Here is a 23,009-nt window from a genome sequence, read left to right on the forward strand (position 1 = left end):
AAAGTTCTGTTAACAGTGGGTCCACAGACCCACCCAATAGTCATTTACCTGTCCAAATGTATAATTTTTATTGACATAATCAGCATTTGGTGTAGCCCCATGCTAGGAGCTGTCCTAGTGGGGAAGGCCAAGTGGAAGCCTCTGACATGGCCCCTCCTCCACCAAGAGTGTAAATGAAGACAATATTAGTAAGCACCACAATCCCCACCCCATGTAATATTGTTCTGATTGATTCTCTTGGTGGGGGAGGGACGTGTCAGAGTGTTCCTCTTGGTCTTATCCACGTGGGAAAAGAGAGAAATACGTGTGGAATTTAGGTGATCCACTTGGGTGCTTCTTGGTCCTCCTTACCCAATTGTAACTATGAATGGTCTGAGTAGAGTATGATTACCAGTGGCCGAGACCACTATGGATCACTCCAGAATGAGAGTTTGGGTCACCCAAAGGTAAGTCACTAAGACCTTCAGAGGTATTGGCTGAGGGTGAGAAAAATCTAGAATGGATAGTAGAGGAGGGAGATGATGAGTACCATATGGGGCCCCGAGGCCAACAGTAGTAACAAGGGCTATAGTCATTCCCACTAGCCTCCCTCTTATAAGTTTCCTTTCAGGAAGAGAGGCTCACGGGAACTGTGGAGGACAGATTCACGAACATGTGCAATAAGTGGTGCAAACTGTGCACTGTGGCATCCATGATGTGCACAGCTCAGATGATCCTTCAAGACAAAATATACTGAGAGGAATGTAAATAGGAACCACTTAAGCATCCATGCCGAGGCCACACTCTCCCCGGGATGCTCCAAGTCAATAACTGAGCTTGTAGAGGTACCAGAACCAGACCATCTGCCCAATGCAGGAATCTTCTAATGAACCTTCTTTGCTCTCAGACTGCCCATTGGCCTAGCTAGAACTTTCTCACTGCAAGGCTCTTTCTGGCCAATCCTCCTTCCTTCCCCATCTTCTTTCACAGGTGTCGGAACTTTCTTAGTCCTTTCGCTTGTCCCTCCTTATCCTTCCTAGCCATTTTGCCCTTCCTGTTTTGCCCTGGCGTCTGCTTCTGAGGACTTGTACTGACACACACAATCATTTCTCCCATTTAAAAGGCAATTAACATAAATTGCTAAAGTTTACAAAGCAAATACAAATGCAACTGAGGAGAGTATACTCAGCATAATTGTTGGATAACATTATATTACCTATGATCTTACCTGAATTTTATTTGTGTCAACCAAGTGCTGTGCCATTGATTTTAGGATAATTGCAAAGAAGAACCAGGAATGCTGTTACGAAAAGAAAAGACATTAAGAAATTTATTACCCTATGGTAAAATAATAATTTTTTTCTTTACAACTCGTAATATTATAAAATCTTTTTATTAAAATGTATTCTTTGAAATTAAATGCATCAGAGCAACAATATATTCTCCATTATGTTATGATGATCTTTATCAAAGTTCTAATGGTAGAAGCGAGTGTCAGACATAAGTGTGAGACATCTCAGTTCCTCAGTCATCTCAAAGAATATTTAAACTAAAACAAGATACCAGTTTACCCAGTGTAGTTGATTAGACAGTAATCTTATGAAATATTGATTCTATTTGTTTCACTTAAACAAAATTAAACAAAACTTTTTATGTGAAAATATATCATTAGCAGGCCTATCCCTGACATTTCCAGGGCGAGAAGCCAGAGTAAAAATGAAAGGCCACATGTCTGAGTATCTAAAACTTGGAAGTCAAGCTGACAAAGTGCTAAAGAAAGTATGTTTGATCCTCCCACCTTGACAAGCATAACTTCAGGATAACTTGGAATGCTGGACCAGAATGTGGGGGCATGGGGAGAGCAGGTGCCTGGCCTACCTGCTCTTCCCATCCCAGGTTCCGTCCTACACCTTGAGGGGCCCACTGCACATGTGTGACTGTCCAGCTGGCACATCCACTTGCTGTCCACAAACCAGTCCCTCCCTCTCACTGCAAACTGCTCCCCGCTTCGGTCTAAAGTTGCACCCAGGCATCAAGATTAGCTTTCTGGAGGATGGATCTGGGCAGGAGGTCTAAGCAGATCCAGGAATAAGCTTATAGGTCCTTGAGGCAGGGGCTCCCAGGTATCCTTACAGGTTCAGAAGGGGAGCTAGGGACTCCCAGTGGGCATCTCTCTTGGCTACTCTCATTCCTTTTCCTAGGGGGATGGGCACAGTTGGAGGAGACCAAAGCGCATCCCAGGATGAAGGCACCTCTTTCTTGGCTCTAAGGGTGATGCTTACCCCAGACACAAAAAGTGTATATCGCATATGTACAGTTTAAAGAATGCACCTCCCCGGTCCTCTCCCCTTCCATCCCCTCCACCACAGACAACAGTGGTGAACTCTGTGCTAATCATCCCCTTGCTCTGCTTCTTAATTTTGCCACCACTATTATACATTGAAGCAATATTTAGTTTTGTTTGCCGCTGAACTTCGTATAAGTGGAATCATCCTGTATGTGTTCTCCTGTGATTGCCTTTTTCATTCAACAAATTCTGTTTTGAGGTTCATTCATGTTGAGTCATGTACCTGGAGGTCCTGTATTGTCACCGCATCACATATGTAATCACAATTTACTCATCTGCTCTACTGTCGATGGGCATTTGAATTATATCCAATTTTAGGCTGACACAAAGCATGCTGCTAAACACTTCTGAGTCCTAACTCTAGAGGACTGATTAAGATGAGGAGGGGAGGAGGTTTAAGTTTTAAAGAGGCAGCTCTAACTTAATGAAGGGGTCACTTTTTAGTAAAAAAAAACGTAAATGGCTACTTGGAAATGTAGATACTGGAAATGAAATTCATGTTGTTGGAAATATTTAATTAACACAAGGCACCCTGTTAAAATCTCCTTTTCCCCATCTTGTCCAAAATGATATTTTTAACTATCATGCCAAATGTTCCAACATTTGTCTCTTAATTCAACGGACACCTGCCACTCTTCCTCCCTCAGCACTCCAGCCTGTTTTTGCTGTTTACCATGAGTCTGCCGAAACGAATCAAATTGAGTCTTTTGTCCCTGTTCTTGTCTGATAACAGAAGGCCCCACTCCTCTCCTGCCCTCTAATCTTGGTAGGCACCCACATTCCCTTTTGTTTCCATACACCCACTGCTTCCATCTCCTGAAACCCACCCACTGGAACTCATGGGCCATGATCAGCAAAATCTCCTGAAGACACAATTTCTCCTCCAGACAGTCCCTTCACCTTGTCTTTTAACTGAACGTTGACTGTCCCCAGAGGACCCTGCTCCTCCAGCATGCAGCTGTCCCCAGCGATCCCTGTTTCCATCCTCACCCTATGACAGTTTATTCTCTGCATAGCCATCAGAAGGATGCTTTTAAACCAAGCTCAGCTCACGTCACTCCTCTGCTCAAAATCCTGTAATGGCCCCCAATTTCCCTCTGAGAGGAAATCAAAGACCTGGCAAGGGCCCACAAGACCTCATGCTACCTGCCAAAACTCCCGTTGCTTCTCTGACTTCATCTTGCCTCCTCTCTTCTTTGCTTACTTGGCTCCACCCACATTGGCCTCCCTGCTGTCCTTCAGGTACATCGGGCATGCTGTATCTATGGTAGGGGTCTTCCCCTCTACTTTTAATGTCCTACTCTCAACATCCACATGGCCAGCTCTCTCCCCTCCTTCACATTTTTTGTACAAGTATTACCTTCTTCATGAGCTCTATCCTGACCATTCTATTTAAAACTGCAAACCTCACCCCACACCCTCAGTGGCCCCAATTCCCCTTGGTTGCCTGACATTTTCTTTTCCCATACTACTTCTCATCTTCTAACACACAATTTAATATCTTTGTTTTTATATCTGTAGTTTATTGTTTTTATCCTCTGGTAGAATGTCAGCTCCCCAAGAGCAGAGATCTCTATTTTATTCTCTGACACATGCCAAGTGCCTAGGATGGTGCCTGTCACATGGGAGGCCCTCAGAACATATTTGTTGGATAAACTGAATAAATATACTCATAAGGCTAATTTAAACAAACAAATTTCTTGGCTTAGGATGATCTGATTTGAGTGAACTCACGTTGATGCTTATTGATTCCACCCTCTCATTCTAGCTACTTATGAATCAATCATCCATCTGTGAAGTCATGACAGATAATTAATTTAGTTGGGGACTAAATTCGCTATTCTAGAATAAGTTAGAGTTATCTTTGTATAAGCTTCTCACTCTCTCTTCTTTATGTTCCTACAAATGTATGTGTTTCAACTTTTGGGAGTCAAAGAGTGGCTGTTTCTCTGCTTCCTCTCCATTGTTATCATATTCATTCATACATCATTAATCCTCTTATTTGTATTTTTCCTCTTACTGAGCCTAAAAACCCAATGAACCTTATTTTTGGTACACTTAGCATCTTTGAATGTTTTAGGTCATTCTTAATAGTCATTCATTTTGCCTTTAGGTCAAAGGACTTAACTAGGGTTCTTTCTGCTTTTTAAGGTGATCTGTTCCCTTGACATAGATCTTTTTTGCTTAATATTTTTATATGCTACTGTTTCAATATGAAGCTTAGGCTAGAAACTACAAGAGAAATGGTCTATGTAAATCAATGAATCCTATCTATTTCCGGGTTGAGAGCAAGCCATCCCTCATACTAACAATTAAAGGACTGTCTTTAAATTCTTTACCTTGAGGACATGCTTTACTGTCGTTGACTCATTTGATTTCAAAAGACCAGTCACATTTTTAGCCAGTTCCTCATGTATAGTTCTCTCCTTGCACGCCCTCGTCTTGAAAACGAACTGAAGAAAATCCAAAGAGTGAAAAAAGTTAAATACTTTAAAAAAACAAAGCTTCAATAATTATGTTCCATGAGTAACTCATATTTCAAAATTAGCTGCTCATGCCAGATTTTGTCATGAAATAAACAAAGGCCCAACGATAAGTATAATACACACCTCTTCCTATTTAGGGCTTTGCACAGGTAGGGCCTTGCTTACCTAAGCTCTCCTTGAAACTCTTTTTGTAGAAACCAAAAGAAAGAGTCAGAGAGCAACTTAGTGGGTTCAGGGAAACATGGGGGGCTTTGACCCACCTACTTAGGACAAATTTCCCCTTCTCCTTCCTTCCACTGGTAACAGGTGACCTGGTAGCAATTCTTCATCCTGAAAGGGTAGAGCACCCACTCAAATAGCCAAGTGGGGAAGCAGGTGCCTTCCAGAGGCTAGTAGGTGAGCTCCCCACACGCCCAGGGTCTACCACCTCATGCTTAGACACAGCTATCAAAGGGTTCATGAACATCTGCTGTCAGTAAGATCACAAATGCTGCCCACTTTTTTTTCCTCAAAAGGTCGGTTTTGGCATGCACCACTGAGTGCATGTAATGATTTTAGTTTTCAGTGTTTCTTCATATATTTTAAGGATATCAGTTTCAACTAATGTGCGTACATTTCAAATATAAAATGCTTATTACTGAATTATGATATTTTACTTATGAGTTGGGTTTGCCGCAAGGAAGGTAATTTCTTCATAGTAGTCACAATTCACACTTCACTATAAGCAAGAGTGAAGGCAGGGAAGAAACTCAAAGCAGAAGCACATTCACATTTGAATCTATGATCATTTCTTTGAACTTCGTAGCTCATTGACAGCTAAGTTGTCTTGATGGGGCCTGACTTCTCCAAGCTCATTCCAGAGGAGAAAGACAAAGCTAAGAGGTGCATGAAACTAACTAAAATCAGGAGGAGTACAATCTTTTCCCCTCATGGATTACAACTCATATGAGGGTAGTCATCAACTACCTAACCCCATGCACTGCCATTTAGCCCCAGGGGCATTTAAACTAGCTCCGAAATATTCTTATTTTAAAATTTTGGCTAGAACGTGTCAGTGCCAAGAGTTGCTGTAAACCATGGCATTTAATTAGACTGACTTTAGACATACATCTTTGAAAGAGACATGGTGTATGTACGCATTTTGGGTATTGTAGATGGGGTGAGTTAGCAGCATTTAGCACCACTGAACTTGAAATGGTGTTTAGTTTGCTTCTGAATAAATATCAATTACACTGAATAGCACATCTTTCAAAGACATTGAAGCACGTGTTGGTACCAGCCGATCAGTTTTTATTATATTCCTAGGTGCAGACCTTAATAATTATCTATATGTTAAAAAATAATTTTTTCTACCTATGGTAAAAAAATCAGACTCCTTGGTCAAGGTCAGGCTATAAACCACGTACTGCAACGAGTCCAATCATAGAATCACAGAGTCGGATGTTCATTTGTTCCATCCCATCTCACTTCAGAGAGGAGAAAAATGAGGTTCAGAGAGGTTGATTACTCAAGTTAACTATTCAGACTTGACTAGCACCTAGTTTCTCACTTGCTAGTTTAGTGCTCTTTCCGGAGTAAAATCTCAGTTGGTTATATTCACTAGGCTGTCTTCATTTTAGATACATGAAAATATGTTATAAAACATCTTTAGGAATTGTTATCAACTTGAAATTCCACATAGGTGTATTTCTGGATTTGAATCACTTCAAGGCAAACTAAATAAACAATTTCGGATATTACAAAATCAAATGGTCTCTTCAGGATATTTCAAACATCCTGATTAAAAAGAAAGACCATATTAGGATGCATTTTCAATATACCTCTCTGAGTATCATAGGTAGCATCTGAGAGTTGACTTAAGGTTCTCTTAAGGAACCAGCCTTGACTGTCACAAAAATAGTCACAACGTCAGTGGGTTCTTGAAGAAAGTTTCAATGATTCCATTGGAACAAGGTAAATGTACTTGTGTTGAAATGAAGATGCCTTTGTGTAATATGGATTGGGGAATGTTTTTCTTCTCAGCCCCTTTGGAGATTGAAATGGAAAATGGAGGTAAGTGTTGGGAGAGTGAAAGTTCTGTAGATGTTTCTGTTGAATGTAAATTCATCAATACACTGGAAGAGTACACTATGACTCTGTCTTAAATAGAGAGCAAACTAAAGAGGTATTTCTAGGCGGAACTGGCTTTCTGAAATTGAAATGTAGATCTTATTGGGTAAATTATACCACAGGGACATTATTGTGAAGTCTATTTTTGGCATACAGGCTATGTTAAGGAAGGGTACACATTCATACTTAGGTATTTGGGAAGACAACTAACATTTCAGCATTTATATAGATATAAAACTGTAAGGAAAAAAATTCCACACTGATGGTATCTCAGAGGGCTTCATGCCAGATTGAAATTTCCAGTTATTTCCTTTTACAAGAGCTTTTAAAATTTTTTTACAAGTTTCTAGCACAAAAGACCCAAAACTTTTCTCTAGTTATCTTTCTAGCCATCTAAAATATATCAGTATATGTCTATCCATATATACTAATTAACTATATTCTTTTAATTGAGAAAAGTCTATGCCTCAAAAAGATTTAATCTATGCATAGAAAAAAGTAGAAATTTAGGTCCTCCATGGATTATAAAGTATTACTAAGGTACTCTTATTTATCTCTGGATGCATTCCTTCTTTTTATTCAAGACGACATTTAGGCAGCAACTATAAGGTGCAAACATCATCCCAAGTTCACTGGCATTAATTCACAGGCCAACTGGAAATGAGAATATAGACATGTCCAAGTGAACACCTGACGAAGGACACTGGAGGAAGCAGTGCACACTGATGGAATGGGCTAGTGGTTCATGCCAGAGGATAAAGGACTTAACATACCAGAAGCAGGTACAAATATACAGTAACTGGGAAAATGAAATAATGCCTGAGAAAACAATAAAAAGAGCTAAGAAAACATTACAGAAGAAACATAGAGCATTCAACAAACCAAGAGGAAAAATCTTCCTTAAATTTACACGGGAATTTCATTTATTTGTAACGTTGACTTTACATTAAAGTTTTCTCCTCTATCTCTTTCTTTGCTCTCTCTCCCCATATAATATTCATTTGCGCATGTACATGTTATTTATACATTTAAACATTTAAGCAATACATCTAGCCCATCAATGCAAAGAAACAGATTTCTAAGTAGCTAAGGGGAATGCTTAATATTGCTGTGGGTGGGCACCACCCCGCTAAAGGGAGTAACTTCCCACTTCTTGCAGACAGGAGATGAGACAAGCCACACAGTGCAAGGGGATATGACCAATGTTCAAGTGCTGATTTCATACCTTAATGTACGACTGGACGGAGTGGTCCAGCTGCTCTTCATGGCACTTGGCTACAATGTCGGTCAAAACCCTAGAAACACAGAGCTGTTCAGTGGCCTTTCTGGAGAATGCAGGAAAACACCACTTGGTTTGTCATTGGAGTGTTTGGTAAACTGGGTACTTAATCATTAGCGAATGAATGAATCAATTTCAGACTTCCCCCTCATCCCCCTTATTCCCCTGTACCGAGTATTTGATAGTTATATCACCTGTTAGCCATTTCCAACCTTGAAATCTCTAAACACTAAGATATAAGTAGTGTCTTAGGGCTGCAGTATCACGTTGCAGATTTTTTGCCCGAGTGGACTGGGCTATTACGATCTGTGTGTTTGCTGACATTGTCTTCTTGGAAAAGTGATCATTTTTAGTACCTGATTAAAACTTAAGAACTTAACCTGTAATTACTTATCCTATTCCATTTTAAAAGGGCTTCCCATCCAACCTAGAGGCGCTATATATGCTTTTGGAAAAAGTAATTAGGCGAAGATGTAGGGTTTTGTGTTTTTTCCCCTTAGCTGGGATAGGGTTTCTCATAGCGGTGGTGGGATGGGTTGAATTTTTCACATTAACAATTCCAGTTGCTTCATGGCTGTAGTGCTTAGGAATATCTCAGAATTTCAACAGATCTATCAGCTGAAATATTTAGGAGGCTTGTCAACACAGACCCATATATTCATGCTGAAAAGAGCATCAGTTGAAGGCAAAGTTGGGGACTTTTAATCTGGGTCCAGAACTGGCTGGTTGTGAAACTCTTAGAAATACTTTAATTTTTCAGAGCCTCAGGGCTCTACTTTCAAAACAAGGCTAAACATTCTCATTCTGAAAGAGGTTAATAATATGCCTTGAGTTAGGAAGGTACTGGAAATATTTCAATGTCAAGAGAAATGGTTTTCCAGAGTACTGCAACTAGTAGCTAAAAAAAAGAATATCAGGAATATATCATTCAATAATTAATTCAAAGCACTATCTTTAGAAAGAGGAAAGGTGATTGCCAAAGTCACTAGACAGATTAGGATTGTTGAAAGAATGTAATATAGACAAACAAAGTGATAACAGTTAAAGAAAAATTGAATATTAAAAAAGACATCTAGTGGGAATGTGAAATGGTATAGTCGCTCTGGAAAACAATTTGGTATTTTCTTAAAAACTACACATGCAACTATCTATCATATAACCGAGCAATTGCACTGGGCATTTATCTCATAGATATTAAATCTGGAAACAACCCAGATGTCACTCGATAGGAGAATTGTTAAACATGCTGTGGCATGGCATACTACTCAGAAATAAAAAAGAATGAACCATTGATAGATGCAACAACCTGGATGAATCTCCAGAGAATTATGCTGAGTGAAAAAAGCTAATCCCAAAACGTCACATATTTTCATACTGTATGATTCAACAGATATATGGAAAATAAAATTTTAGGGATAAAGGGAGGGCATGGGGATGAGAGGGAAGTAGTTGTGGCAATAAAAGGGCAACAAGAGGGATCCTTGTGGTGGTGGACATGTTCTGTACCCTGATTCTATCAATGTCAATATCCTGGTAGTGATATTGTCTATAGTTTTGCAAGATGTTGCCATTGGGGGGAACTGGGTAAAGGGAGCATGGGATCTCTTCACATTATTTCTAATGACTGCATGTGAATCTATAATTATTTCAAAATAAAAAGTTTAATTAAAAAACACAAAGGAAAAGTTTAAAAAGAGGCCTAAAACTTTACTTGAATGATAATAACAGATGATTAGAATGTAAGAATTCAAGAGTGAGAAAGACTTAAATTTTAGATATGTGTTCAAATGAAAGGCAAGTGTACACCATCAGCTATAATCAAAAGTTTTATGTAACCACAGATGATCAAGTCTCTTCTCCTAAGGCCACGGTATGGGTACCTGGTTATCGCTGTACTAATTTCATCGTCTTCATTCTGTACTAGAACCTTGAAGAGCTGATTCAAGATTATAGGCAGAAAACTCATGATGGAGTGAATCTTTTCCACACGCAGTAAATTCTGTAGTAAATTGGCAGGAAAAGAAAAGGGCATTGATTAAATTTAAAGAACATTCTGCTGATGTTTTTCAGAACCTGACTATGAATACCGAAGTTCACCTTTATCTGACATTTTCTTCATTGCATTTAGTGTGGCATACAGGCACGAGGGTTATGTTGCAAGGACACTGTATTTAATTAACTAATTTAAAATCAATTGATTCTGATTGTCAATCATCTTTCTTTTGGAAAAACTGATCTTTGCTTGTTTTTTTACTCAACAAACAGAGACTACTTAGAAAAAGTGAAATAATTATTACCTCTTTGTTTGCTACTCAATGGAAAATGTAAGGGTCTCTTTTGCCTATTCCCACCCTGGAGATCATGAAAATGATTTGCATGTCATGTTACCTCACAAGAGGGGACAAAACTCGAGGTAGGTGACTGAGACATATCTTTCTCTCTTTTTTGGCACTGTTGGAAAAATGCATTCACGTGCGGATCCTGAAATAGCAAGAAAAAGCGTTTATTTCTGATGACACATAAACTGTGTAACAATCATGGTGATGGGAGGTGAGCATTTCTGTAGGACAGAGGCCTCAGCGTGCAAGTGCTTTATCAAGGAGACAGCGGGACAGTGCTTTCATTCCCTCGAGACATTCCGGCACATTGAAGGCTCCACCTGCAGGACGAAGCTCACCCTCTCCTATTTCATTCTCCTAGCTCTGTTTTCCTTCTTGGCCACATGACAATGGCTGGAGAATTACTTCCCTTGGTTCTGTTCCTTTCATTTTTTTAAATTGCCTTCTTTCATCTTCTGCTCCTGCTTTTTCTACAGATTTCTACTAATTTTTCTTACATATTCCTTAACACAAGGGAACGTGTACTCTTTTATGCGCATTGAGATATTTTCAGACTTCAAATGCCCGAATTAGTCGAAAATTAGGAAGTCTACACTAACATCATGAAATAAAACTGACTCTTATCCTTTGTTGTGGGCTGAATTGCATCCCCCCAAAATCCATATGTTCAAATCTTAACTCCCAGTATCTCAGATTGTAACTGCATTTAGAGATAAGGTCTTTGAGGAGGTAGTTAAATTAAAATGAGGCAGTTGGGGTGGCCCAAATTCAACATGACTGACGTCCTTATAAAAGAGTGAATTTGGACACCAGACACACGCACATGCAGAGGAAAGACCACGTGAGGACACGGCGAGAAGGTGGCTATCTAGAAGCCAAGACAGAGGCTTCAGAAGAAACCAACTCTGCCACTAGAACTGTGAGCAAATAAATTTCTGTTGTTTAAGGCGCCCAGTCTGAGGTATTTTGTTACGGCAGCTTGAGCAGACTAATACACTCTTTAGTGCTACTTCCTGACGAGGGTACCTTGGAAATTCTCTAAGTTCTGTACTGAGGGTCGGAGGTGTGCAGTCAGCAAGTGAGATTTCACAGAATTTTAGTGAAGATACACTCTCTGGCATTTGTCGATTCTAGAAGGGCATCTGTGGTTTGCTTTTTCCCTCAGGTCAGTGTCTGTAGGTGTGTGTGTGTGTGTGCGTGCGCACAATATTTTTAGATTCACTTCATTTATTCATCTATTCAACAACTATTTATTGAAAGCTGACTATGTGCCAGGCCCTTGGCAGGCACGGAGGACAGAGCAGAGGGCAAGGAAAACCCACTCCATTCCTCTGTGGTCCTTCCATGATGCCAGGGAGTCAGGCACCAAACCACGATTTCCACACATACTTATTTGATCATAATTAAACAAGTGCTTCAAAGGAAAGCAAGGTACCATGTGGGTGTATGACAAGACGACTCAGCATGTCTGTGGGATCAGGGAATAGGGAAGGCTTCTTTGAGGAAGTGACATTTGAGCCAGATCCGAAGGATGGCTAGGAGCTGGCCAGGCCAATGAAGAGAGAGGAGACAGAAAGGGAGAGAATTTCCTGGCTGAGGAAAGCCTGTGTGTCAGAAGGATCACTGGGTCTTGGGGGAACTAAGGAGGGCACAGTGTAGGAGAGGGTCGTGGGCATTTGAAAACTGAGGTAAATACTGATGGAGGAAAGATGAATGGGTCCCCCCAGGGTGACGAGTGTGTGGGCGGTGAAAGTGGATGCAGGTAAAGGTGAGTAGCAGTGGGTCAGAGAGAGGCTGGGCTGTTTGGAGGAAAACAGTAGGAAGCATGAGAAAGAGAAAGTGGGGACATTCTGAGATATATAAAAGCAGGACTGGGTGGAGAATGACCACTTTGTGGGACTTGACGAGGGCTGATGACATCAGAGAAAAGATGGGTTTAAGGAGTTATGGGTATAGGACTAGGAAAGAGGACTAAATTTGGCTTGAGGCGCCAGAGGTTACTGAGAGAAATCTTGATCCAATATATATGTGGTACCTGGATTATTTCGTTTTTCTTCACAACCAAGTATGGGCTAGAGATAGAGCAGCATGAAACTACAATCAAAAAGCAGATCCACACTGAATTTAAGCAAGGAGAAATACATACTCTATGGAGTTATAATAATTTGCTTTGTAGTTTATAATTGGTACCATAAAAGTCCTCACTTTATGGTAAAATAATCTGCCTTGCAATGGAAGGGGTGAGTTTGTGGTGATTCGACAATGATAATTCCATTTGTATAGCATTTTGGAGTTCATGAGATATTTTCACAAAGTTTCTCATTTTCACCCTCACTACAACCTTAGGTAGAGAGATTTTATTGTTGTCATTTTCCTGCTGAGGAAATAAGGACTGCTGGGTGAAGTGACTTGTCCAGGGTCACTGAGCCAGAAATTGGCCAAGGTGGCTCTCAAATGAAGTTCTACTGACCTCATGGTCTTGCCACTGAGGGAGTCTTGGGTAGGCATTGGGAATTAGACTTAGGTTTTTTTTTTTTTTTTTTGAGGAAGATTAGCTCTGAGCTAACACCTGTTGCCAATTCTCCCCTTTTTGCTGAGGAAGACTGGTCCTAAGCTAACATCCATGCCATCTTCCTCTATTTTATATGTGGAACGCCTACCACAGCATGGCTTGCCAAGCAGTGCCGGGATCCGAACCGGGGAACCCCAGCTGCCGAAGAGGAACATGCGCACCTAACCACTGCAGCACTAGGCCAGCCCCCAGACTTAGTTTTGAGGTGAAGGTCCAAAGTCTTTATTTTTAACATCTCACATTTTTAACACTTGGGTGTTGTCACTGGAAGCAAATCATCTTCCAAGGGGAGGGTCATCTTGATAAATACACTTCTGGTATCATGGTCTGCAGTTTTATAGCGCCTGGGCTTTTACGGGTTAGGGTATTCTATCTCTCCTGGAAGAGGCATAAGATTATGGCGCAAATATTGTTCCCTTTCAATCACCTGCTCTTCTGACACCTTGTGAAATGGCGAGTCTCCTCCCGTAAACACGGGAGACACCTTATAAATCTGTGTTGGAGAAGATGCTGCTATTTCCGGATGACACTTACCTGAGTATTCACCGTTGATACAACAAATGTCGATACTTTGAAAAGTGGTTTGCCACCATCAACCCATTTAATGTCACTCCCAGCATGCTGCAAAAAAAGAGTTTGTTACTGTCAGCGTGGCAGTTTGAGAGAAAGAAAATAGGTTCTTTAGTTTATATTAATTTGCCATCCTGATCCACTAACCTTATATCACTATAGAGATGGAAAATAAAAGATGTAAATACATGGCAATATTGGTAAATCAGACTAATGTGATATCAGGGGATCATTTTTAAAAGATCATTTTTACTAGCCATGAATTAAACAAAATATTGAAAATATTATAGGTATACTTGATTTGTAACTACAATGATGCATACACCTTAGTGGGTTAATTTAAATAGTAGAAAGAAGATAACCTCATGCCACTTAGCTCATGTATTTTCTTCGCTTAGATTATACCCCTTTCCATACCTTTCCGCTTGCGGAATCCTGGAAGCTTAAATAATTGGGAGGCAGGCTTGTTGCTACTGGGATATTGTACTCCTGAGAAGCTATCTGATCATGCTTCAGCAGAGGAAGCCATGCATATCCAACTGTCCAAAGGAACAGCAAAGAGAAAACTTTTGAGTACAAACCTCCATGACGAGGAGTGAAAATAAAGCTATTTATCACTTATGAATACCAAACTGCACTAAAAAATTTCAATAAAACAGAGCTTTTAAAATACTTTCCAATTCAAGCCAAACAGATGACATGTATAACTATCTCAGATTGCTTCCTGTCAGTACCTGATGTTTCCAGAGCCTCCTTCTTTTTGGCGTTAGCTTTTGCATTTATGTCACAAGTGACATGATAAAAAGAAAACAGAATATGATGCTTCTCATGGAGTTGTGTTGGTAGCTCAATTTTCACCTGCAATGAAAGAGATAATAGCATGACTGAGATTCAAATAATTTGCCCAGGGTCAGGGCAGGACAAAGCATAGGCACCTTGGCCTTTTAAAAAGTCTTTAACTGAAATCTAGGTCCGTATTTAATAGTGTTAGAAGGACTGATTTAACTTGATAAATATCCATCTTGCTAGTAGTTAGTGTTAAGATGTTGATATTTTTACTTCTTTATTGTGGTAGATGATGACCATTTAGAACACCGAGTGTTTCTCATTAGATAATTTATGCTACTATAGTATGGATTCAGATACACACAAACACACACGCACACAGACACAACTGTAGAATGTAAAGAAGGCAGATTGAGGACCCATCATCAAGGGACAATATTGAGTGAAAAATAAGTCCTGGCCTCCTACAGTGTGTGCATGGACCAGTTGCACGAACATCACTTGGGAGCTTATTAGAAATGCAGAATCTTAGACACCAACCCGGACATACGGAATCAGAATCTGCATTTAATAAGATCCCCAGGAGATTCACAGGCACATTGTTGAGAAACACGGCAGTAGCAAATGACGTAACTTAAGCATGGAACCCATCTCTTTTAAAAAAAACAACAAAAAAAAATACGTGGTGTAAATTGCCTAAAAATATATATTGTTGTAACTAAGTAATGAGCCATTTTGTGAAGAGGTCATGCATAGCTCTATAAATAATGCTTCTGAATAAACATAAAACATAAAATTGATATAGGTTCAGAATAGCCTTAATGAGGAGCATACTTCAGTTCCTGGAAAGAAATGTTTTGAAACCCTCCATATTTTATAGTGCTTTTCAGTTTCCAAACCTCTGTCATATATGTTGTCATTTAATTTCCCCAATAACCTTGTGAAGTAGGATGATACAGAAGGAGGAACCAAGGTGAGAGACGTGAGGGGGCTTAGAGTCACTAGGAGGATGGTCTAGCCAGTAATGGGTCTCCTAGAACAAGAACCCACATCTTTGGATCACCACGGCACCCTGGAATCCCATGTAACTTGCGTTCAATTTAATATCAGCAACTAGGGAGTTCCCAGAATAGCCAAAAATCAAGCAAGAAGGTGATAGAGAGCCATACAAATTATCTATGAGCTTATTTATTAGACTCTCTGTGCGTTTATCTAGCTGATTCATTTTTGTATTGTTCTGGAAAGGACTTATTACATTGATTTTCATGTTGTCCCTGGAACAGCAGCATCAGCATCACCTGGAAATCTGTTAGAAATGCACATTCTCAGACCCCAGCCCAGACTTATGGAATCTGAGATGTGTTCCCGTAATCTGTGTTTTAACAAGCCTTCCAGGTGACTCTGGTGCACGGTAAAGGTTGAGAGCTCCTGAATTAGATTGGTTTACAAGCTTACATATTCTCTGTATACCAGCATGCTAACCTGATCACAAAAGCCGGTATACAAAATATACAACAATTAACAATGCCATAAAACGAAATTTTCTTTTTTTAGTTAACATAAAGAGCACACGGGAATGCAACAAGTACTCAAGAATTCCAGTTAACTAAATATTAATGCAAACATCCTTCACTTAATAAATATTGCAAATATTCACATTATATTACAACAGTGCCTTGGAAGAATTTATACTCATTTTTGAAATTAATGCAATCACTTTTTTGTAATAATAAAGAGAAAAATAAAACCTTAGTTTCGAACGTGCACTACAGAGTTCATCAGACTGTTCATTATATACAGTTTGTCCTGTGGAAAAGCTCATGGTTTTTACAAGGATTCTGGGAAGCCCATGAGAGTGAGAAGGATTAAAAGCCAGAGTTAACAGTGAGATTATTCTTTTAAAAAAAGGAAAAATCTTATATGTCTACAGAGAATGCATCTTTCAGGTGGGCTTTGCCAAGGGGTCAACCCATACAGTAAATATTCTATAATGTGGTAATAGCCCTTTCACTTATTTTTTTTAACTTTCTGTCATGAATTTACAGGAAAAAAATTTAAGAGCATTAAGTGGATATGGAGGAAAGAGATGAGGCTAGGTAGGTCTGTGGTTTCACTGGTGATCCTTTAATTGGTTTTAAAATGATTGACGTGCAACAAAATGTGGTAGAGAGAAGAATCATAGCACCCCAAAGACGTCCTCTGTGTCCCAGTCCCCAGAATCTTTGAAAATGTTACCTGACGTAGTAAAAGGGATTTTGCAGATGTGATTAAATTAAGACTCTTGAGATGGAGAGATTACGCTGGCTCATCCAGGGGGCCCCAGGGAATCACAAAGCTCCTTATCAGAGGAAGGCAGGAGAGTCAGGGTCAGAGGGGATGTGAGGAGGGAAGCTGAGGTCAGAGTGATGAAGTTGCTGCAAGGAGGTCACAAGCCAAGGAATGTGGACCGCCTCTTAGGGGCCGGAAAAGGCAAGGCAAGGATAGGGTTCTCCCCTAGGACCTCCAGAAGGAATGCAGGCCTGTGGACACCTTGACGTCAGCCCTGTGAGACCCATTTCAAAATTCTGACCTCCAGAACAGTAAGATAATGAGTGTGTGGTGTTTAGGCTACTAAATTGTGGTAATTTGTTATAACAGCAATAGGAAACTAATACAAAACATGTGATATTCTTAATTCCAGGTATCATATCATCAGGTGGCATTAGTTCAGACCTTCACTCCAAGGTTAGAAATTAAATTTAATCACTGAAACTTGTGTCTCTGAAGCTGTTTATAATACAAGCTAAAATGAGTGTAGTAATTTACCATTGACCCAGTGAGGTTTTTAACGTGTTATAGCACAGTGGTGAAGCTTCAGGCTCTGGAGGCACATGGCCTGGTTTGAATTCTGACTGTCGTTTATTAGTTACATGCCCTTGGCAAAGTTACTTGTCTGAGCCTCAGTTTCCTCACCCATCAAATAGGAAGGTGTGATGGTTAACTTTATGTGTCAACTTGACGGGGCCATGGGATGTCCAGATAGCTGATTAAACATGATTTCTGGGTGTGTCTGTGAGGGTGTTTCTGGAAGAGATTAGCATTTGAACTGGTGGACTGAGTAAAGCAGATGGCCCTCCCCAGTGGGGGTGGGTCTCATCCAATTCATTGAGAGCCTGAAAAGAACAAAAACGCAGAGGAAGGTTGAATTCCCTCTCCGCCTGATTGCTTGAGCTGGAACATTGGCCTCCTGCCCTTGGTGCTCCTGGTTCTCAGGACTTCAGACCCGGACTGGAATCTATACCACAGGCTCTCTGTGTCTCAGGCCTTCAAATTATACCACTGGCTTTCCCCAGTCTCCAACTTGCCAAAGGCAGATTGTGGAACTTCTCAGGCTCCATAATGATGTAAGCCAATACCTTATAATAAATCTACGTCTACATCTACGTCTAAATCTATATCTACCTCTATGTCTAAATATACATCTGCATCTCTATCTACATCTACGTCTAAATCTATAACTGCATCTATATCTACATCTACGTCTAAATCTATATCTGCATCTCTATCTACATCTACGTCTAAATCTATATCTGCATCTATATCTACATCTACGTCTAAATCTATATCTGCATCTATATCTACATCTACGTCTAAATCTATAACTGCATCTATATCTACATCTACGTCTAAATCTATAACTGCATCTATATCTACATCTACGTCTAAATCTATATCTGCATCTCTATCTACATCTACGTCTAAATCTATATCTGCATCTATATCTACATCTACGTCTAAATCTATATCTGCATCTATATCTACATCTACGTCTAAATCTATAACTGCATCTATATCTACATCTACGTCTAAATCTATATCTGCATCTATATCTACATCTACGTCTAAATCTATATCTGCATCTATATCTACATCTACATCTAAATCTATATCTGCATCTATATCTACATCTACGTCTAAATCTATAACTGAATCTATATCTACATCTACGTCTAAATCTATAACTGCATCTATATCTACATCTACGTCTAAATCTATAACTGCATCTATATCTACATCTACGTCTAAATCTATATCTGCATCTATATCTACATCTATGTCTAAATCTGTCTACATCTATATCTACATCTATGTCTAAATCTATATCTGCATCTATATCTACGTCTAAATCTATATCTGCATCTATATCTACATCTACGTCTAAATCTATATCTGCATCTATATCTACATCTATGTCTAAATCTGTCTACATCTATATCTGCATCTACATCTACATCTACGTCTAAATCTATATCTGCATCTATATCTACATCTACGTCTAAATCTATATCTACATCTATATCTGTATCTGTCCCTTACCTGTATCTATATCTATGTCTATGTCTATGTGTATACCTGTTCTGTGTCTACGTCTACATCTCTATCTCTATCTATCATCTGTCCCTTGCCTATATCTTTATCTCTATCTCTACCCCTACCTCTATCTCTATCTCTGTCTCTGTCTCTATCTCTATCCCCTATTGGCTCTGTGTCTCTGGAGAATTCTGGGGATAAACAGAGATGATGTATATATGGAGTATGTGCCTGGCCCATAATAAGAGAGCCTTGAGGGCTGGTCAGGGCAGGTCTTGCTCCATGCCATGTTTAGAGATGAGGGGGCCCAAGTTCACTCAAGTTCACACAGGTTATAAGCAATAGTGTTAACTCATAGTTTATCCACTCCTTTGTTCTTTCTGTTACAACAAGAAATGCTGTTATTGATTGGTAAAAGCTATCTAATGCAATTTTTATGATACTGACCAGTAGAATAAAAGAAAAAATTAGTCTCTCTTGAAAATAACGATACCATAAAAACATCACATTTTGAAAGGGTAATTCTGTGCTGAAATATATGATTGTGCAACATACTCCTGGAGCAATCGTCAATTAATACAGTTTCTAAATCGTGGTTAAGTAAACACCTGCCAAGGCATGTCTTTAGTCTGAGGCGTGCTAGAGAGAATGTTTATCGTCATGCATTATCTGACCCACACACCCATCTTTTTAGGAGCTGCTGGGGGCAGTGGAGGGCTGGCCCTTACCTCATCTGAGAAATCCGGATTCTGGGAATGGTGCAGAACTGCTGTATAGGCGGCTGAGGTGAAGAGGGGCCCTCCAGGTTTTCCATAAATACACTGTTTAAAAAGTTATCAGTTGAACAATTATGAGTGTCTGAAATGGACCCTGAGCACAAAAAAGGCCACAACTCTCCAGTTACCAATCCTGGGACAAAGACGAATTTTGTGATAACTTGCAAGGCTTAGCTGACATCTAATTAACCTTGGACTTCTTTGACCTACTGCGCTATATTTATTATACAATGGGGCACTGCTGAAGAAAATTTGAAGGCTTTAATTCATCATGTAGATATTACATCAATGCTGAACACCTGAATCAGTTCACTACCAACCTTTTGATTACTAGGAGAGAGCTAATTTGTTCAATTCTGATTTCTGCAGGATGGCCTCCTCAAGGCCCATGGTATCCAGCTCTGGTCTAGAGTTCAAGGCACCCAGTCCTGGTGACTACAAGGCTTGGTTGGACTCCAGCCCCTGACATGCCAGCCCCCAAGCAAGAATGCCGAACTGGAAGGATAGGCCTGGTTCCAGGCTCCACCATATTGTATTACTATTCTGTCCCAGCCCCTAATCAGGCCAGAGGTTGTGATATATGAGACAGCCTAAGGCTCAGGCTCCCTATTCTGGAGTCTGCTCTATCTCTGTGTGATGCTTTAGAAGGCATTGAAACAGAGGATTCACACACCTATCATGGTCCCTCTTCTCTAGAATTTTCCCCATACACACTGCTCCAGCAGGCCTGGGGTTTGCCATCTGGTCATTCCCTTTGTTTTCTGGATAATTCCATTTCACATTATTTTTTCTCTGCTGATGCTAATGTCATTGTGGAGCTTGGAACGTGTGGATACTGAGTGGCTCAAGACTATTTTAAAGAACTCTTTCTCCACCACGTGATTCATTCCACCACTTGAACTGATTATCAGTCTTCTGAAGAATGCTACAAAACTTCTTGGCACAGAGAACACAATTTGTACCTGACAGAGTGCTCTAAGTGATTCTCTCAGATAATTGTGAGGGTTACTTAGAAATTAGTTTTGTCCTTTACTATCTCATTCCTCTGATTCACTGAAACTGGGAAGATCTGGCTGCAGGCCCACTAAAAATAATTTTCTTGTCTATTTTTATAGGTTACTTTAAGTTATTTGAAGTCCCTAAAATAAAAACAGCATATATCAAATGTGAACTCTGAAAAATGGCATCCCGTTGCAGTTTTATAGGTTAAAACAGCACCATTCATATAAATGCCATAGTTTTATTGATCTTATTAAATCATGTGATCAACAACCGGGAGGGACTTCCCAGAGCCATTTTCCAGCTCTTCAGGCAGCTGGCCACACGTACCATCCATAAATGTGAGCATCCCATGGGCCCTCTGCGTTAGCCATTAGGCCAGAATGCAGCGCCCTCTGCACAGGCCACACGAAGGGCAGCTGGGCGTGGCATTTCAAATCAAGCGTGCTGAATTGAGAGGCGGGCTAATCTTTGAAAAGGGCAAAGCCTTCCAGAGGGGAATCTTTGCATTTATTTCACACCAGAATGGTTTCTTTTTTTCCAAATCATGAAAAGCTAAGCAGAGGCATGAGACTGGCATTTCTAATAGATCTACCTCATGATGGCTATTACATCAGGTGCATTTTAGGAAATCTAGAACAAATGTATTGAATTGCTCATCTTTCAACCTCAGTCGAATAAAAAGGCCCTCAGTGGCAGAGAGACGCTATCAGCTGCCATCCCCCTTTATGCTGTGTCCTTTTGAGGACTTGGCTCACCTTCACCGGCTTGGCACCTTCCTCATCGGAATTTTTGAATTCAATGCACACGGTTATATTTCGTGCCTGAAATTACAGCGAGGGAAAACGGAAATTGTCATTTCCTGTTAAATAACACCAAAAACCAATCCAAGTGCCTAAAATAAGTAGCTTCTAATTCAAACTGAAACATGTAGAATACCCAACACTTTCCTGTGACATTATCCGTAGTGCTCAGAAATGGCAGAAGGATTTAGAGAGATGTTTTAAAAGGGAAGAAAAAACTCATATTGAAAAGGGGTAGGTGTGCTATTTTCAGAGTATCTTAAGCAACTAAATAAAAGATCTAGAACAAAATTATTTAGGGCTGATTTCAGAAAGGATTATTAATATTTCACAAACCCATGTATCCTTAAAACTTTTAAGGTGAAACTCATTACTACCCCTTATTAAACATTTTCTTCAAATAGTTTTCTATTCCAAAGGGTTGGCTTATAGTAAGTTGTATTTGGGCTTGAGAAGTCATCTTAATATGATCTAAATAGGGTGGAGAGAGAGGATGGTATCTCAGAAACATACCATACCTTGTTGAAACATTTCTGGCTATCAAACTTGAGGTGCTTGGGGTAAATGTAAATTTGATTTTTGTATACTCTATAAGGTCGGCAATACTTTGTTGAGTCGTAAACAAATTCTTCCACCTCCACTGTGGGTTCTGATTGAGCCGCCACATTAAAAGGCTTGACAGGAATAAAGGACGACGTTACACAGTCTTTAAAAATCAGAAAATAAGAGTTTGTCATTGAATATGATTGCTTTCAAGGGAACAATAGTTAACATATTTTAAAATGAACCCACTCAAAAGAGAAATTCCATACTTGTATACCAATTTATGTTAAATTATGCTAGCATGACAAATTTGTAGGAGGTAGGCATGATAGATAATCAAGCTATATTTCTAATGTCAAAACTGATGTCTCAAAAAAACTGATAAATCTTTTGGATGGATTTATAACTATCTTCTTTTTGTATAAAATTTCATATAAAAATTAAATTTAGTTAATGATCCTCTAAGCATACTAATTAGGTATTATAAGATAAGGATTAACTCACTGACTTTTACTATAACACTATAAAAATAATACAAATATTGATATATGATAGAACAAAATTTTGTCCAAAGGGTCTATTACTGATCGCACCAACTGGATTAATAGTAATTTTTCCCTACGGAACGATTTCACAACCTCAGCCTGAAGCTCCCTCTTCATTATTAGATACAATTTATTTTATTTTTCTCTTCAGCTTTTACAATCTTTTAAAATCTAACCTTGTAGGAACAGCCTAAAGAAAAAAAAGACCATTAGGAATTTATAAATCAAAACTTCTGTCACTAAATAGTTCAGAGGCTGAAGCTGTGGTACCGAAAGCAAGCAAGGCCTTCTACCTTCCTTTATTCCAACTGGAATCTTTCTGTGCTCAAAAAAGCAAAATTATTAGGTAAATATGCTTGGGAATCAGATTACAGGTTTAAAAAAAGATCAATTATGATATTTTTATTATATGTTCAAATTTCTCTAATGTCCTACAGTTCTTTGCAAGAGCATATTTTAACTTTCTCTTTTGTTATTTTTCTCTTCCACATGTAATAAAAGCCACATCCCACAAATCAGGTAGAGG

At 39.5% G+C, this 23,009-nt stretch overlaps 1 protein-coding gene across 25 annotated transcripts in view; it reads right to left on the minus strand.

The window, feature by feature from the left end:
- Positions 1-23,009, minus strand: part of DOCK10 (dedicator of cytokinesis 10) — a 264,121-nt gene that overhangs the window by 58,196 nt on the left and 182,916 nt on the right. For all 25 annotated transcript variants that reach the window (XM_070270519.1, XM_070270525.1, XM_070270522.1 and 22 more), the window contains exons 17-27: positions 21,914-22,101; positions 21,351-21,416; positions 19,546-19,638; positions 14,416-14,539; positions 14,099-14,220; positions 13,646-13,732; positions 10,589-10,681; positions 10,081-10,199; positions 8,147-8,216; positions 4,666-4,779; positions 1,208-1,279 (exon numbers count right to left, since the gene is read on the minus strand). In XM_070270519.1, the coding sequence (XP_070126620.1) occupies positions 1,208-1,279; positions 4,666-4,779; positions 8,147-8,216; positions 10,081-10,199; positions 10,589-10,681; positions 13,646-13,732; positions 14,099-14,220; positions 14,416-14,539; positions 19,546-19,638; positions 21,351-21,416; positions 21,914-22,101 (1,148 nt within the window). The remainder of the gene's footprint in view (positions 1-1,207; positions 1,280-4,665; positions 4,780-8,146; positions 8,217-10,080; positions 10,200-10,588; positions 10,682-13,645; positions 13,733-14,098; positions 14,221-14,415; positions 14,540-19,545; positions 19,639-21,350; positions 21,417-21,913; positions 22,102-23,009) is intronic.

The sequence above is a fragment of the Equus caballus genome, chromosome 6 (genome assembly GCF_041296265.1).
Source record: "Equus caballus isolate H_3958 breed thoroughbred chromosome 6, TB-T2T, whole genome shotgun sequence".
Taxonomy (NCBI): Eukaryota; Metazoa; Chordata; class Mammalia; order Perissodactyla; family Equidae; genus Equus; species Equus caballus.